Source organism: Polistes dominula, unplaced genomic scaffold (assembly GCF_049000335.1).
Source record: "Polistes dominula isolate Pdom_NZ unplaced genomic scaffold, Pdom_raw_medaka contig_80, whole genome shotgun sequence".
Lineage (NCBI taxonomy): Eukaryota > Metazoa > Arthropoda > Insecta > Hymenoptera > Vespidae > Polistes > Polistes dominula.
The window spans coordinates 1,333,866-1,350,600 of record NW_028301111.1 but is presented as its reverse complement, the minus strand read 5'-3'; the positions used below and the strand labels follow the sequence as shown (position 1 = coordinate 1,350,600).

The 16,735-nt window shown below is 27.4% G+C and overlaps 2 protein-coding genes across 3 annotated transcripts in view; one reads left to right on the top strand and one right to left on the bottom strand.

Moving 5' to 3' along the window:
- The window catches only part of 14-3-3zeta (tyrosine 3-monooxygenase/tryptophan 5-monooxygenase activation protein zeta), a 60,664-nt gene extending 47,475 nt beyond the window's left edge, over positions 1 to 13,189 (bottom strand). Inside the window, exon 1 of one of the 2 annotated variants that reach the window (XM_015331063.2) lies at positions 13,057 to 13,189. The gene's annotated coding sequence lies outside the window, so the exon portion shown is untranslated. The remainder of the gene's footprint in view (positions 1 to 13,056) is intronic. The other variant, XM_015331061.2, reaches the window with a different exon arrangement.
- Positions 13,190 to 13,820: 631 nt separating this feature from the next.
- Positions 13,821 to 16,361, top strand: RpLP0-like (ribosomal protein LP0-like). Its single transcript, XM_015331122.2, has 4 exons — positions 13,821 to 13,994; positions 14,153 to 14,457; positions 14,556 to 14,792; positions 14,872 to 16,361. Exons 1-4 carry the CDS (start codon positions 13,967 to 13,969, stop codon positions 15,022 to 15,024), a joined length of 723 nt encoding a protein of 240 aa, XP_015186608.1. The 5' UTR covers positions 13,821 to 13,966; the 3' UTR covers positions 15,025 to 16,361.
- Positions 16,362 to 16,735: the final 374 nt, after the last annotated feature.

Here is a 16,735-nt window from a genome sequence, read left to right as displayed (position 1 = left end):
TATGTGTTTGTATTTGTTTGAGTGAGGCTGTATAAATGGTACGTGTAAATAATGTAATCCTGTGTGTGTGTGTGTGTGTTTGTAAGTATGTGTTTAACCATGTAAATAATCATACAGGGTGTTTCACAAGAAGTAACACTAACTGATTTTTATATACATGGATGTATGTGTTTGTATTTGTTTGAGTGAGGCTGTATAAATGGACATGTAAATAATGTACTTCATGTATATGTGTGTATATATTTAAGTATATATATATATATATACATAATTATTAAGATTAGTGTATAATATTTAATAAAAAATTATTTTCATCTAATCTATCATTTTCTATGCGAGTATCTCTGTGTATCTGTGTGTGTGTGTGTGTGTGTCTGTTCTGTGTGCATGTGTGTTAGAAAAAAAAAAATACTTTTCTGAACTAACTTGACCTAAATTAATTGAACCAAATCTAACTAAAATATTTTTTTTTCTTACACAAAGAGACAAACATATACATATACATACATATACATGCATACACCACATATGTATAACAATCAAGACTATTTTTAAACAACAAAACATTTTCATCTGGTTGTATTTCTTTTTTTAGTTCTTTTTTTTTTTTTTTTTTTTTTTTACTATAAACCAATAAAAAGTGCTATGTGTATTATTTTAGTTATGTGTTTGTACAACACTTTAATCTGTGACCAATGCATTCCTGTAAAACACATAACTTTTATCTATTACCGTATACCACACATATACAGAGATATACACACATACTATCAAAAGAAAAACGGCAATGCAGTGACGTCCGCGTTTATCCACTATCGACGCATTATATATACAGGGTGTCTCAAAATAAATTTCTCATTTTTAAACCAATATGAACTAGACGTTACATAAAGGTTATTATTATTATTATTATTATTATTATTATTATTATTATTATTATTATTATTATGTAATTGTATAACTAAATTGTTATTAATAAATTTAGGTACCATTTACATTTTTTTTCTTTTACTAATTAAATGTTTTAAATAAATAAATAAATAATTATTTAATTAATTTCTTTTGCTAATAAATGATATAAATAAATAAATAAATAATTTTCTTTTCTCAAATAAATAAAACTTATTAAAAAAAAAATGTTATTAATATATTTATATTTATTTTTATTTTAAATATTTTTTTTTTTTTAATAAATTGACTGACTGACACCATCGGTCATCATACATAAATGACATTTTATTTTATCTATGAGGTAGGTTCCATTATTCAGGTCATACGTGACCAACACTATTTATTTACAACATTGTTTTTTTTAGATTTTTATCTTATAATCGTTACAACTATAATAAGTACTAAAATTACTATTACAAAAATTCATTTGTTTAACACACAGTGTGTGTATTTGTTTAAAATTATTTCAAATAAATGCATTTCTATTTTCTATTATTTTAAACGAAAATTTTACTTTTTGTCGAAAATTACAGCTTCAAAAATGTATGGAAAGAAATTTCAAAGCAAACTAAAAAAAAAAAAAAAAAAAAATTAAATCCGGGTCAAAGTTCTTTTTTTTTTTTTTTTTTTTTCAAAGTGAATAGGTGTGAAATAGTTTAAACAAATATAAAAGATAAACATTTCAATCATTTTAAAATCTAAAATCACATGTATATCTGCTGTCCTTAATCTCTTTGTAATAAAACTTTCAAGTTTAAAAATAAATTCACACAGAAGATTTCAATTCGCGCACAATTTTTTTTTTTTTTCATACATTTCTAAAACTATTGTAAATTTCTAGGACACCCAGTATATAAATGCGTACATGGAAGAGTAGATTTTTACCAAACAACCAACAAACCTAAGTTCATTTCTATTTCATAGATACGATGTAGAAAATTTGTGCATGCTTGTTTTCCGTAATAAACAGAGCGTGGAAAAATATGAAGTGTGAATGGAATGCGTTGAGGAATCTCTTTCAATTATTCATATCGAGAAAAAAATACAAATAAAAAATTGAAAATAAAACTAGAAAAATAAAAATGAAGGAAAATCCAATAGAGAGAGAGAGAGAGAGAGAGAGAATTTTACGTCATTTTATTTGTTTCACGAATAATACGTTGAATATTTTCTATAAAATCTGTAGATTTTTTAGTTCGTTATAGACGATTTTTTCGTATTGGGCGCTTATAAGCGCTCATCGAAATACCTAATGAAATTTTATATCGTTTTATTTATTTGGCGAGTCTGCGTGTAAATTTTTTCAAAAAATTCTTTCGATTCTTTGCACGAGTATTCCGTATGTGGCGCTTATAAGCGCTCATAGTAATACCTTATGAAATTTTATATCATTTTATTTATTTGGCAGGTCTGCATGTAAATTTTTTCTAAAAATTCTTTCGATTTTTTGCTCGAATATTCCGTATCGGGCGCTTATAAGCGCTTACAGTAATACCTAATTAAATTTTATATCATTTTATTTATTTGGCGAGTCTGCATGTAAATTTTTTCTAAAAATTCTTTCGATTTTTTACACGAATATTCCGTATTGGGCGCTTATAAGCGCTCATCGCAATAAAACGCATGATTAACGACCAAACTAAAATAATTAAAAACGATAAATTTTCAATTAGTTAATTTTCTATTGTTCTATAGGTAAATTGACAGAAAAAAAAAGGTTAGTAACATGAAAATGATTAAAAAAATTTCGCGAATGTTAGGAAAAAGAAGTGGAAGATGAGAAACAAAAGTTGACAATGAGAGGTGTGTGTTGGTAACTCGAGACCCCTTTTACGATTCGGTGATCTGAGCTACAGGTGGATTCTGCGAACGTGTATGGTCCTCTTCCTCATTCCCCTTTCACCCCTAACCCTACCCCATCCCATCCCCTTTTCCTTCTCTTTACAGCACAAGGGCTTTTGTCGCTTAAACGAAGGTTCTCCCTAGTGTAAAGAACACAAAAAAAAAAAAACGGTCAGGGTTCAAATCGCTAGCTTCTATTCTTTTTGATATACCCCCCCCAAAAAAGAAATAAAAAAGAAGAAAAAAATGTAATCAAAACCACCCCCAATTAACACTCGTATTTATACAAATTAAGGTGGGAAAGAAAGTGTTCTTTTACTTTATTTTATTTGTTAGTTTGTTTTAGACGAATATTTCACCGCATTAGGCGCTTATAAGCGCTCATCACTTAGGGCGCTTATAAGCGCTCATCACAATAAAACGTACGATTAAAGATAAAAATAATAATAATTAAAAATTTATATACAATAAAATTAAGAAAAAATACACAGACACTTTGTGCTCAACCTAATAATTGGTACTACCAATTAATCGAATATTAAATAATTAAATAATTAATTAACAAACGTTAACGTGCAAAAATGGTGAATGATCGATCAACGATAGAAAGAGAGAAAATTCATAACGAGTGACAATAATTATCCAGCCAATCATAAATGACGCACTTGCCTATGCAACACGCATACTTACATTTACATGTACACGTAGAGACACATATATACACGTATATGAAACACGTATAAATGAATGGTAATATGCGTAACTCTCGTAGCGAAACGTTCAAGGTTGTCATTTTACTATTGTACAGATAAAACGTACTATTCTAGTGTTACCTAATGTAGTTATGGTTGTTTCTATCTCATTCACTCTCACTCTTTTGAAGAGACTATACTATTTGTTGTTCTACTACTCATATATGTTCTCTCTCTCTCTCTCTCTCTCTATCTCACACTCACACACATTGTCACCTACACACAACTACTACTAGTAGTAGTATTAGTATTAGTATTACTATCATCGTCATTCAGTGCGGTCGCCAAGCAAACGACCGCGATGGTTTCATTCACTACGACAACAAAATAATGATTATGATGACGACGACAATGACTACGAAGAAACTACGATTTTACTTGAGCATTATTAAACGACGTTTGAATTTTACGCGATAAAAATGTTAACTTCATTCTGTATACAGTGATTTAGTCTAATTTTTCTTTTTTTTATTTTTTTTTTTTTTAAATTAAACCTAATTGGTGAAAATTTATGATATCAGCGAGGGTTGAAAAATTTTGAGCCTAATAAAACCAGACGATTGGTTGAAAAGTCTTGAGCCTGCTGCTAATCATGGCTGAAAAGTTTTGAGCCTAATAAAAACGACGACTGATTGAAAAATTTTGAGGTTATCTCACTAATAAGAATTGAAAAGTTTTGAGCCTTCTACTGATAGCTGAAAAGTTTTGAGCCTAATAAATGACGACTGGTTGAAAAGTTTTAAGGTTATCTCACTAATAAGGATTGAAAAGATTTGAGCCTACTACTGATGGCTGTAAAGTTTTGAGCCTTATAAATGACGATTGGTTGAAAAGTTTTGAATCTAATAGAAACGGACGATTGGTTGAAAAATTTCGAGTTTACGATCAATAATGATTGAAAAGTCTTGAGCCTATCACCACTGAGGTTACAAAAATTTCTGAGCCTATCTCAACTGAAGTTTGAAAAATCTTGAGCCTATCTCAACTGAAGTTTGAAAAATTTTGACCCTATCTCAACTGAGATTCAAAAGGTCTTGAGCCTATCTCAACTGAAGTTTGAAAAGTCTTGAGCCTTTTACTGAAACTTGAAAAGTCTTGAGCCTATCTCAACTAAAGTTTGAAAAATCTTGAGCCTATCTCAACTGAAGTTTGAAAAATATTGAGCCTATCTCAACTGAAGTTTGAAAAGTCTTGAGCCTTTTACTGAAACTTGAAAAGTCTTGAGCCTTTTACTGAAACTTGAAAAGTCTTGAGCCTATCTCAACTGAGATTCGAAACGTTTTGAGCCTATCTCAACGGAAGTTTGAAAAATATTGAGCCTATCTCAATTGAAGTTTGAAAAGTCTTGAGCCTATCACCATTGAGGTTAGAAAAATTTCTGAGCCTATCACCATTGAGGTTAGAAAAATTTCTGAGCCTATCACCATTGAGATAAGAAACATTTTTGAGACTATCACCATTGAGATAAGAAACATTTTGGAGACTATCACCACTGAGATTTGAAAAGTCTTGAGCCTATCACAACTGATATTCAAAAAATTTCTGAGCCTATTACTGAGAATTGAAAAATTTTGATCCATACACATTTTATACGCCCCCCCCCCTCAGAAGAAACCCCTATAATCAAACATTAAACATAAAATAACCCAATAAAAGAACCAAATCAAATCACCTAACTAAAGCTCTTACACAAAAATATGAAAAAATATCAAACAATCAAATACAAAATTAACCTATAAAATTTAAAAATAATTCGCAAAATAAATTTTGTCTTTTTATAAATCCTGTTAAATCTGTTTGATTTTAAACTATACTTAACCATAAACTCATAAACATAAATGTAAATTCGCGGACTTTCATGTATTCAAAACGTGCGAACCGCGTGCCACGAACAAACAACACGTGCGATTGGAATAGGAGAGGAGTAAGAAGTCCGAGGTTGGTGAGAAGACATGTGAGTTGGTAGGTTTGATCGACATATATATGTATTTGTGTTGTGTGTGTGTGTGTGTGTGTGTGTGTGTGTGTGTGCGTTAGAAACGATGATCATGCTATGCATGCATTCCGAAGCTTGACATCAGTCGCTATTCCAAGCCGGATGACACACTGCACGATTCAAAACAACTACTACGAAACATACATTCATGTAACATCAATGTTCCTCTCGTAAAACTCCAATCTTACACACACTTATTTTTTATTATACTTCATACAATGATTAAAAAAAAAAAAAAAAAAACCTCCACCCACTAGAACACTAGGTGGGAATTTTGATTTCAGGTTCAAATCAAATTTTTATATCCTACACAATCTTCAGTGCAATCTTTTTTAATGGCATGTTGATAAGGTCAAGTAAAGAAAGGTCTTGAAAAATTGTTTTTTAAACAAATTAAATATTAATTTTCAAATCTTTAGGTTCTATAGTTCTTTGGGAAGCTAAAGATATTGTTAAATAAATAATTATTATTAAAAAATAAATTTAAAAAAATAAAAAACAAACGAATCTTAAGAAGAATACTCTTTTTTTTTAATAAGATCATAAAAATCGTAAAAAATATCGTTGTCAATAAGTTGTAAACAAAATGAAGTATGTATTAAATAATTATATAAATTCAAGATTAATTAACGCTAATTTGATTATAATTGTAGTTTTTTAATGTATGCAAAATACTAATACTACTTTCGAACGTTAATACTACAAAATTACGTAACTTTTCTTATCATACTGGCGCCTTTATCAGTAATGTGATTATTACTCAATGAAGGAAACTATGTCGGTTTCGTAGTAAAAATGATAAATTTACGACGAAACGATTACATAAAAAAAAAAAAAATACATAAATAACAAGCCGTTTAATATATACGTATGTATATAAACAATAATGATAATATACTAAATAATTAATTATAATAATAATAATAATATAAAAATCAATGGTAAAACTATCAATTAATATTGTACGCATTTTTTTTATTATTTTAATAATATAATTTTAAAATATTTTAAAAGAATTTTTTTTTAATAATATAATTAATAAAACAATTTTTTATTTTATTAATATAAATTTTTATTAAACAATAAAGTAATATTTTATTGAAATTTTTTTTTGTCCAAATTTCGTTTGCTATGAATTTTATAAAAAAATATCCTAATATAGTAATTTTCCTTCATAATTTTTTTTTTTTAATTTTTTTTCTTTTTATTTTTCAATGCTATGGGGAATTCATAAAACAAATTCTTTTTTTATATTTTCAAAAATGTCATTTAACGTTTTCAACAACGTCACGACGTGTTCTATGAACCATTAATAATTACGTTATCATAATAATTATTCAACTAGAATTTGTAAAGACAAATAATAATAATAATAATAATAATAATAGGTTTCGATACAACAATTATGTTTATTCGTATAGAGAAAAATTAGAGAAAATTATTGGTTTACACAGGTACGTTTAAGTTGGTACATTAATTAATACTTTGATATACATGTTTATCGAATTTTCAATATGTTTGTTATTTGTGTTTGTTAACAAATTGAATTTACGTTGGACTAGAAATTGCAAATTTTCAGATCATTAATACAAGACATTTATTTATTCTCCTGATCATTTGTTCAATATTTTATTAACCTACTATTATTACTATATAATTATACAGTTAAACTGTATAATAATTATTACCTAAAAATTTAATTTAAAATTATCTGAAATTTGTACTTAATTTTCATTCAAAAATACAAAAAAAAAAATAAATAAATAATTAAATTAAATGAAAACATATTTAATAAAAATTATGAAACACCATAAAAATCCCGTTTTTATTTATTTAATTAAATTATTTATTAAATTTGATTGTTAAATATTTTAATATTATTATATTATTAATAATATAATAAATTATTATTATTATTAAAATAATCAAATATTAATTAATTATTAATTTTTTTTAAATTATCCATATTTTTTAAATCATTCTTTTTTTTTTAATCCCATAAAACCATTTTAAACACAAAACATAATTCAAATCAAGTGATAAATTAAAAATACGAAATAAATTTAATTATTTATTGATAAATAATTAATCAGATTTAAATTGTTATTTAAAGTAGAAAATGTTTTTTTTTTTAAATCATTCATTTTCTCGCAAACTTCACACATTTTTGTTTGTTTGTTTTTTTTTTTTTTTTTTTTTTTTTTATTCAAAAGGACTACATATTTCAAAATGGCTATAAATACGTGCACGCGCATGCGCATATCGAATATCGAAAATAAACATCTCATTGAATGATGGCGCTCATTTAAAAAAAAAAGAGAAAAATATAGTTCTCCTATTCACCGCTAGGGGAGGAATTTTAAATGTCATATTTACGTTTGAAATTTTGATTGGTTAATTTTAGATACAGTTCTAACCATATTTTTAACGAGAAAAAATAACACTTTAATATTTTCACACTAATATTACACTCACACACACACACACACGCATTTCTTATTATCATCATCAACATTTTATATAAACAATTTATCTTTATAAATAAATAAATTAATAAATAAATCATTGAAAATAAATTTAACGGATCCATCATCCAATTGTATGACACACTTCCCCCACCACTGCCACCACCACCACCACCACCACCACCACCACCACCACCACCACGCAATTTTACCACTCTACTTGTAAAACAAATACAAACATACACACATATACAGTACACAAATAATAAACACACTTAATAAATAAATAAATAAATATTTTTGTATAATTTTCTACATTTTGCAATTATTTTTTTCTATGTTCTACGAAAAAAACAAAATCCCCAAACAAAAATATTTTTCGTGAGATTTTAACGAGAAAATTCGAACAAAGTTTCCCATCCGGGATTTTAAATTTGTCTAACGAATCTGAACAACACACACAAACATTTATATGAATTGCATTTCGTCATCGTCATCGTCATCAGCTCGTAGTATGCGTGTTGTTGCAATTATTCCGTTCGTCGGAGAGGAAAACAATATATAATATTTATCTCTTTCATTCACATATAGTATTACTACTTTTAACGACAAAATTGCAATAATTGCAATAAATTCTTTTAAACAAATCCAAATTCTAAACTCTTCCCACAGATCTATAATTTTATTAATTAAATGAACAAACTGTTATTTTTCTCTCGAGTTAACAACAATAACAAAAAATTAAATCAAAGCTTTCATTATACTTTGCATTCCTATGAACGCCATATTTTATCATCTACCCCCACTACCATCCAATTGTACGACACGCCCCCCGCCATCATCCAATTGTACGACACACACGCCCCCCACCACTCAATTCTACGACAAACATTCTTAACAACTATCCAATTTTACCATTACTTGTAAAACAAATACAAACATACACACACAAACACATCGTTAATTGTTAAAAATTACAAATGAGAAATTTAATTGGACCGCCATCTTTATTATTCATAAAATTTATTTATAAAAAAAAAAATAATTTCAACAAAATGTATGCATCCCATAATAAAAAATTTCAATAAAGTATGCATCCATAATAAAAAAAAGAAATTCATATAAACGCCACGGGTAAATTACGTGAAATTGGCGCTGCAGTCAACGTGGTAAAAAAAGAAAACACGCATAAACGTTTTAACCGATATTAGGGTTATGAACGGTCCAGGAAGAACAGAAGACTATTGGCCAGGATGTGAATTAGGAAAAAAAAACTAGGAAGGGGGAAGAGAAGGAGGAAGAGGAAGGGGAGGAAACTAACGATGATGATAATGATAATGATTCATGGCATTGAGGTCACCGTGAGAGAGAGAAACTGTTAGTTAAATAACTTTGTTCCAACGAAAGAATGCGATATACTAAATGGGACGATAATATTAGGGGAAAGGAGGAAGAAAGAAGAAGAAAATTATGGTTTTTCTAAAGTAAAATGAATGTACAGGTCTATAGAAATTTAACAGGAACGAGTTAGTCGGTAAAAAAAAAAAAAAAAAAAAAAGGGTGGAGCGAGGGGATTGGTGCGGCCTTGACGAAAAGAATTTTACCGCAATCCGTGATTGGTCGATAATAACCAATTGGCTAATGGGATATAAAAAATATGGTGATTTTTTTGTTAGATATATTATAGTTACTTTTATTAGATCATATTAAATTTTGTCGGTAATTATTATTTTTTTTTTATATAAAAATGAATATTGTTATTGAAAATATTGATGAAATATTGCTATTGTTTGTATTATTAATTAATTATTAAATATATTCTTTTTCTTTTTTCTTTTTATTTGTGAGACAATCAATGGTCGTAATTACCGACAGAAACGGGTGAAATGAAAATTTCGATTTGGTACCGCTTGGGTGCACCACTAATGCATTTCTAATGTAACTAGATTGATTAGTTTTTACCATTCGTTGATGATTAAGAAATATTTATAAAATAATTGTATCTTACTCTGTTGATAATTGTTTTACAAATTAATATTATTATTAGAGTAAACTTTGTTGTAAAATAAATGAAGATGAAAGAATTCGTATTTCGAGGTTATAATGAAAAAAAATAACTTGGAAATGTGTTCTTCGTAGTACTAGCCAATCGATAAACGTGTAAAACGGCGTAGTTACAAAGTATTATATATATATATATAACAAAGAAAAGCTTTGAATTATGTAAAATATTGAAGTTATAGAAATGGAATAATGGTAAATAAAAAAAAAACCAAATATAATAATAAAGAAAATATTTATTAAAAAAAAAACACACAAAAGAAAATAAAAGTTTTTATTTTATCTGCTAGTGAATTATTTCCGTTGCGTAATAATGGAGAATTTATAATTCTAGTTATTTTTTTACTGAAAGTCTAGTGTATAAAATAAAAATACTACATTTTCGATCGAAAAATAAAATTGGATAATAAAATTTTATGGAAATGATATAAGAACAAATTGAATAAGGTTCTGATATTTCTAACAATAAAAAGAATATGATTTGAATGGAAATGTATAACCTAAATGAAAATAAACCAAATACTGACGTGAGATGAAATATTTACATGTATATCATCTTCATTTGTATATATATATATATATATATATAACACAGGTATAGAAGAAATATCGGATCGGATCGATTGATCAATTTCATACGATCGTTGACCTAGAATATCAAATAGTGCGTGTCTACCAGGTGTATGATCGTCAATATGATATTATCGCAAGGATCTCAAATGTCAAGGACATTCTTATATGAAGGAAAAAAAAAATCCCTTAACCCCCCTCCCCCAAAAAAGGAAATTAAAACAAGAGAATACATTAATAAAAAAAAAAATGTATATCATATTATTTGAACGTTTACAAATTCCTTAAATCTACGTAAAAATAATAGAAACAAAATTTATAATAAACGTTGAAGAACTAATAAAAAAAACAATTCCCTAACCTAAAATGGTCAGAGAAATAATTGAAAGAAAAAAGGAAAGTTAAAACAAATAAATATATTAATAGAAAAAAAGAAATATTGTATATATATATTAATATTTATTAAAAAGAAAATAAATCCTAACCTATAATAGACATAGAAATAATTGAAAGAATAAGAATGTAATATTATTCAAACATTACAAATTCTTTTATAAAATTTAACTAGAAATAATAAAAACAAAATTTATAAAAAGTTAAAGAATCAAAAAAAATAATTCCTAACCTAAAATGAACATAGAAATCCTTGATAACTTTAAACCTATGTAAAAAAAATTAAAAATAAAATTTATAAATGTTAGAGAATCAAAAAATCAAATAATTCCTAACCTAAAATGAACATAGAAATAATTAAAAGAAAAAACATAGTGATATTATTTAAACATTTATAAACTCCTTTTTATAACCTTAAACCTACATACAAATAATAAAAACAAATTTATATAAACTTTGAAGAACAAAAAGACATTTCTAACCTAAAATGAACATAGAAATAATTACAAGAGTAGAAATAGTGATATTATTTAAACATTTATAAACTCCTTTTTATAACCTTAAACCTACATACAAATAATAAAAAGAAAATTAATAAACGTTGAAGAACAAACAAAAAGAAAATAATTCCTAACCTAAAATGAACACATAGAAACACTTGAGTTGACAAAAAAATAATAAATAAAAAGAAATAATTAATTATAAATTAATAATGATAAATTCCTAATAATAATAAGATGATAATAATAATAGTAATAATAATAGTTAATAATAATTAATAGAAAATAATCATTCTCATATATATATATATATATATCCTTTAATAAAAAGAAATGCGTAGGGGTTCCGTGTTCCCCCATGCTTCACCATGCTTTTAGTAGACTACGCCTATTTCGATTTCTCCCGGCCATATAAAGAACGAAAAGTATTCGAAAAAGAATCGAAGAAGAAGAAGAAGCTCTCTTTTACCAAGGAAACGAGAAGGAAGGAAGATCTCAAGAATCAAAGAGAGTGGGGGAAGAGAGTATTACATTCAAAGAACTAAAGAAAAGAGAGAGAGAGAGAAGAAAAAAGAAAGAAACAGAAAGAGAAAGAAAGAAAGATAGGAGTTTCTATCTTTCTCTATTCATGCAGACGAGTCGAAAGAATTCCATCAATGATGGTCGGCCGGACAATATGGCGCCCGGTCTGACGGAACACACATACATACACCACGCATACGCACATGACATATATAAAAAAATCTTCTCATTCGTTCGTTCGTTCGTTCATTCTTTCTTCCTTCCTTCCTTCCCTTTTTTTCTATCTCTTTTTATCCTATATTCATCGATCTATCTATCTCTTTCTATCTAATGCTGAGAGTGGTGTGTGCGTCATCGACGTAACCTGCGACACACAATAGGTGGACTTGACTACTACTACTACTACTACTACTGCTAACACACACTATAAAGTATTCCAAAAACACACATACGAATATGAAGAAACTGCTCGAATCGTTGGATGGGCGTTTGCCGGTTTATACGAAATTATTTGAAATAATTTTGTTAATAATATGATGATACTTATACGACAACGTTATGACAGAGATAGAGAACCAATGAAAATTCGAAACGTTTTTCGAAGATATTTAAATGACATACGTGCCCCGACACGATTTAATTTATATTTAAATAATATATTCTAATATAATATTCAAAATATTATATGAAAAATGTCGAAATATAAATATAATTTGTAGAAAATATAATAAAGGAAACCGGGATCGTGGTGGTTATAATTTGACTCGTTTCTTAACCCAAAAGGCTACGGGGTTCACACGGCCATCGTTGCCGTGTCTCCCTCACGAGCGCACCAACTCGAGAGTGAGAGAGAGAGAGAGAGAGACAGATAGAGAGATAAAATTGTCTTCATTTTTATCTCGATTCATTTAATAATTATCTTAATACGATTAATATTAACACATTGTTTCGTTCAATAACGCATCGTTTTGTTATAATATTAATTAATTGAAATTAAAACTCACCTTTTTGAGTGCTCTTAGCGGCCCAGAAATTCAAGGCTTCGGCGTATTCAACGGCTACCGTTCACTACGATCTCACAGAGTGCACTGCCGTGAACAGCGGAAACCGCCATCTTGAACTAACCGAGATTTTACCCTTTCCGGTTTTTCGAAACGTTTTCGCGCTATAAATCAATTTGTTCGTTTCATTAATTTTCGTAAATATTATTTCTATTATTTATCGATAGAAAATGTTATTAATTATTTTATACTGTTTTTTTTTCTTTTTCTCTTAATTATTTATAAACGTGATATTATTTATTCGTGTTTTATTTTTATACTCGATCGTTTGAAATACTTTGACGCTTCATTTTGACGGATAACCAATCAGATTTTAAAACGTCTTTGTATCGACCAATCATAGAGCTTCTGCAAAGTGTATGATAAATCTTAATATTTTGTTTAATAATATAATTTTATATTAATTTTTAATTAAATAATTAATTAAGAAAAATAATCATAATACACTTTTTATACTTCATAATATTGTAAATTTGATAAAAAGTTTAATTTTTACAAATTATCAGACATTTTTAGAACTGAAGTTTGAAACAAATCAAAACTTGAATAATTTATTTATATAAATAAAAAAAAAAATGATTGAACATTAAAAATAACACGAATTCGTTTTTATATATTTACATTTTGATATTAATCTTATAAACAGCACCATCTTTTATATAACCTAATATTTGTGAGTGTAAATGACCCAAATGCTAGATTCACGTTCTCGTAGTTACAACTCTATGGCGGAATGCTAGTATCACGGAGAAAGTTAAACACGTGGTAGTATACAAATCCCTCTTGAATTTTGTTTCAAAAAAATTACTTAATCACATGTTAGAAAGTTTCATTGTAAAAAGTTTCAAACAAAATGCCGAAATCTAAAAGAGATAAAACAAGTAAGTCGAATAAATTGTTTGATTATTTTTCTTCATGATTTCATTATTTGTTGGTTATTTATTTAGTTTTACTTTTTCATTATTTGTATACAAGTATACAATTTCTAAAAATTAAAAAGAATGAACAGTAATAAGACTAATTGTTTTTTAATTAACAGTATCATTGACAAAGACCAGTAAAAAAGGTAAATTATTGAAAGAACAATTGGTAGAAAATGTCAGAAATTGGTGTACAAAATACAAACACATATTACTATTATCCGTACAAAATATGCGCAACAATAAATTAAAGGATTTAAGAAGTGAATGGAATGACAGTAGATTTTTCTTTGCAAAGAACAAGGTTATGGCAATAGCATTGGGTAAAACCAAAGAAAAAGAAATACTCGAAGGTGTACATGTTTTATCAAACGCATTGGTAGGCCAATGTGGATTATTGTTTACTAACCGTAAAACCAAAGAGGTAATTAATTATTATAACATTATAAACAACAACAACAAAATAAATATACAGTTTTAGTATTGCATTTGATTAATGTTCTGTAAATTTTCATTGGACAGGCATTGAAAGCAATTAGACAATACGAAGAAGTTGATTATGCACGTTCTGGTTTTGTACCAAGTGAAACTATAGTATTACCAGAAGGACCATTAAGTGAATTTCCACACAGTATAGAACCACACTTAAGACAATTAGGTATGCCAACAGCATTGGAAAAAGGAGTTGTTACATTGATCAAACAATTTACAGTGTGTAAACAAGGAGAACCATTGACACCAGAACAAGCAAGAATTTTGGTAATTTTTTTCCTATGCTCCATTAACACTTCAATATTATCATTGAATTGTATTTACAGTTTATATTTTTATCTTTCAGAAATTATTGGGTAAACCATTAGCTACGTTTAAATTAATTCCATTGGGCATTTATTCCACTAAGAAAGGTTATAGAAAACTTTTATATGAAGATGATGCGAAAGAAAATGCTGTTGAAAAAATGGAAGTTGATGATGAGACTGTTACTAAATAATTGTTAATATAATTACATTTAGGGAATTATATTTTGTATAATTTAAACCTTTGCACTCGAGTGGCACTGAAACGATGCCAGGCAGATTTAAGTGGCAACTCGAATGGCGCTGATACAGCGCCCGGTGACTGATTTGAAGTCTTTTGTTACACAATCTGCTTGTTTACGATGAATGATAAGATATTTCTTTTAAGATATACTTAAAAGGGTTGAAAAGGGTCTGTAAGGTTTGCTCTAATTGTAATACACCTGCAGATAGGCCGGAAGTAACATATTATTGTGATACGTGTCCAGATAAACACCTAGGATGTATCTTGGATATTGTTTTATAAAATATCATAACACAAACTAATTACAGAGTATAATATTTCACAAATTTTCTTGCTTTTTTGATATAAAAATGATATAAAAATGATTTGATAAAATTTGATTATTTGTATACGTTTGTTTGTTTATAAATGACTTTAAAGAAGTACGTGTAAAATGGTTCCTTAATTTGGCTGACATTGTTTCGAGTTGTTGATTTAGCGCAAATGAAAAAGGGCCTCGAGTGCAAAGGATTAATTAAATTGTATTTAAATTTCTGATGTCATTAAAATTACAAATTGTACAGAATGTTACAAGCTTGTAGCATGTATCATTTTGTTATTATTTTAATGAAATTAAATCATTACGAATAAGTTCTGTACATATACAGTTATACAAACGTTTGAAATTGTTCAAATGTGTAAAATCATCGAAATTTAAAACAAATGATTGTTAAATAATCTAACTTTTAACTTCAGATCGTTTCAAATTTGTCAATGATGTAATACCAATCAAAATTATTAAAAGTAATTAAAACCAAAAACAAAAAAATAGTAATAAAATTTATATTAATAAAATTGAAATGACTCTACCATTAATGTTTGTTATATTTTGGATATTTATAATAACATGGGTAAGATTATTATTATTATTATTATTATTATTATTATTATTATTAAATTGTATTATATATATATATATATATATATATATATATATAAGATTTAATTTTTATATATAATAATTTGCATGTTAAGCTTGTATATCGTTGGTATTGGGATAATGATGATTCAGAAAAAATAATTTCACCGTATAAAAGAAATTTGACGAAGAAAAAAATTAAATAATAGAAAAAGCACAACATCAATAGAATCTTTGGATATGTCGGAAAGTGAAGATTTTCATAAATGTCACAAACAAAAGATAAAACAACAGGTACTCCTTCTATACAGTCTGATTCACCAGCTCTTGCCACCTAAATGGCTCTGAAAGTATAATACTACCAGAAAAGTGGATAAGAAAAAAAGTTTTATGAAAAATTCAGGACTACAATATGACATTAGTATTTTTTTTTTTGCTAGGTTCAGTCATTTTCGAGATTTATCGTTCAACTGTGTTTTTTTAAATACAATGTTATATTTAAATACTCATTTTCGGATAGCGGCTGACAAGACGAATCCAATGATGTGCAACATTAAATACAAAACCTGACAATGATCAATAAAAACTATTCAGAAAATATCTGTTCCGTTCGTTATCGGAACAACCAAAGTATGACGCAACCCTGACGTAACCGTGACGCGACCATGACGCGGAAGAGCTGTATTTTGGTCGGCTTGTTTGTCAGGTTTTGACCTTCGCTGATCTTCAAAAATATTAATGTTGCATATCATTGAATTCGTCT

Coding starts and splice junctions, on each gene's coding strand:
- RpLP0-like (XM_015331122.2), top strand. CDS start 13,967: ATGCCGAAATCTAAAAGAGATAAAACAA. Junction 13,995..14,152: donor ATCTAAAAGAGATAAAACAA/GTAAGTCGAATA, acceptor TTTAATTAACAG/TATCATTGACAAAGACCAGT. Junction 14,793..14,871: donor CAGAACAAGCAAGAATTTTG/GTAATTTTTTTC, acceptor TTTATCTTTCAG/AAATTATTGGGTAAACCATT.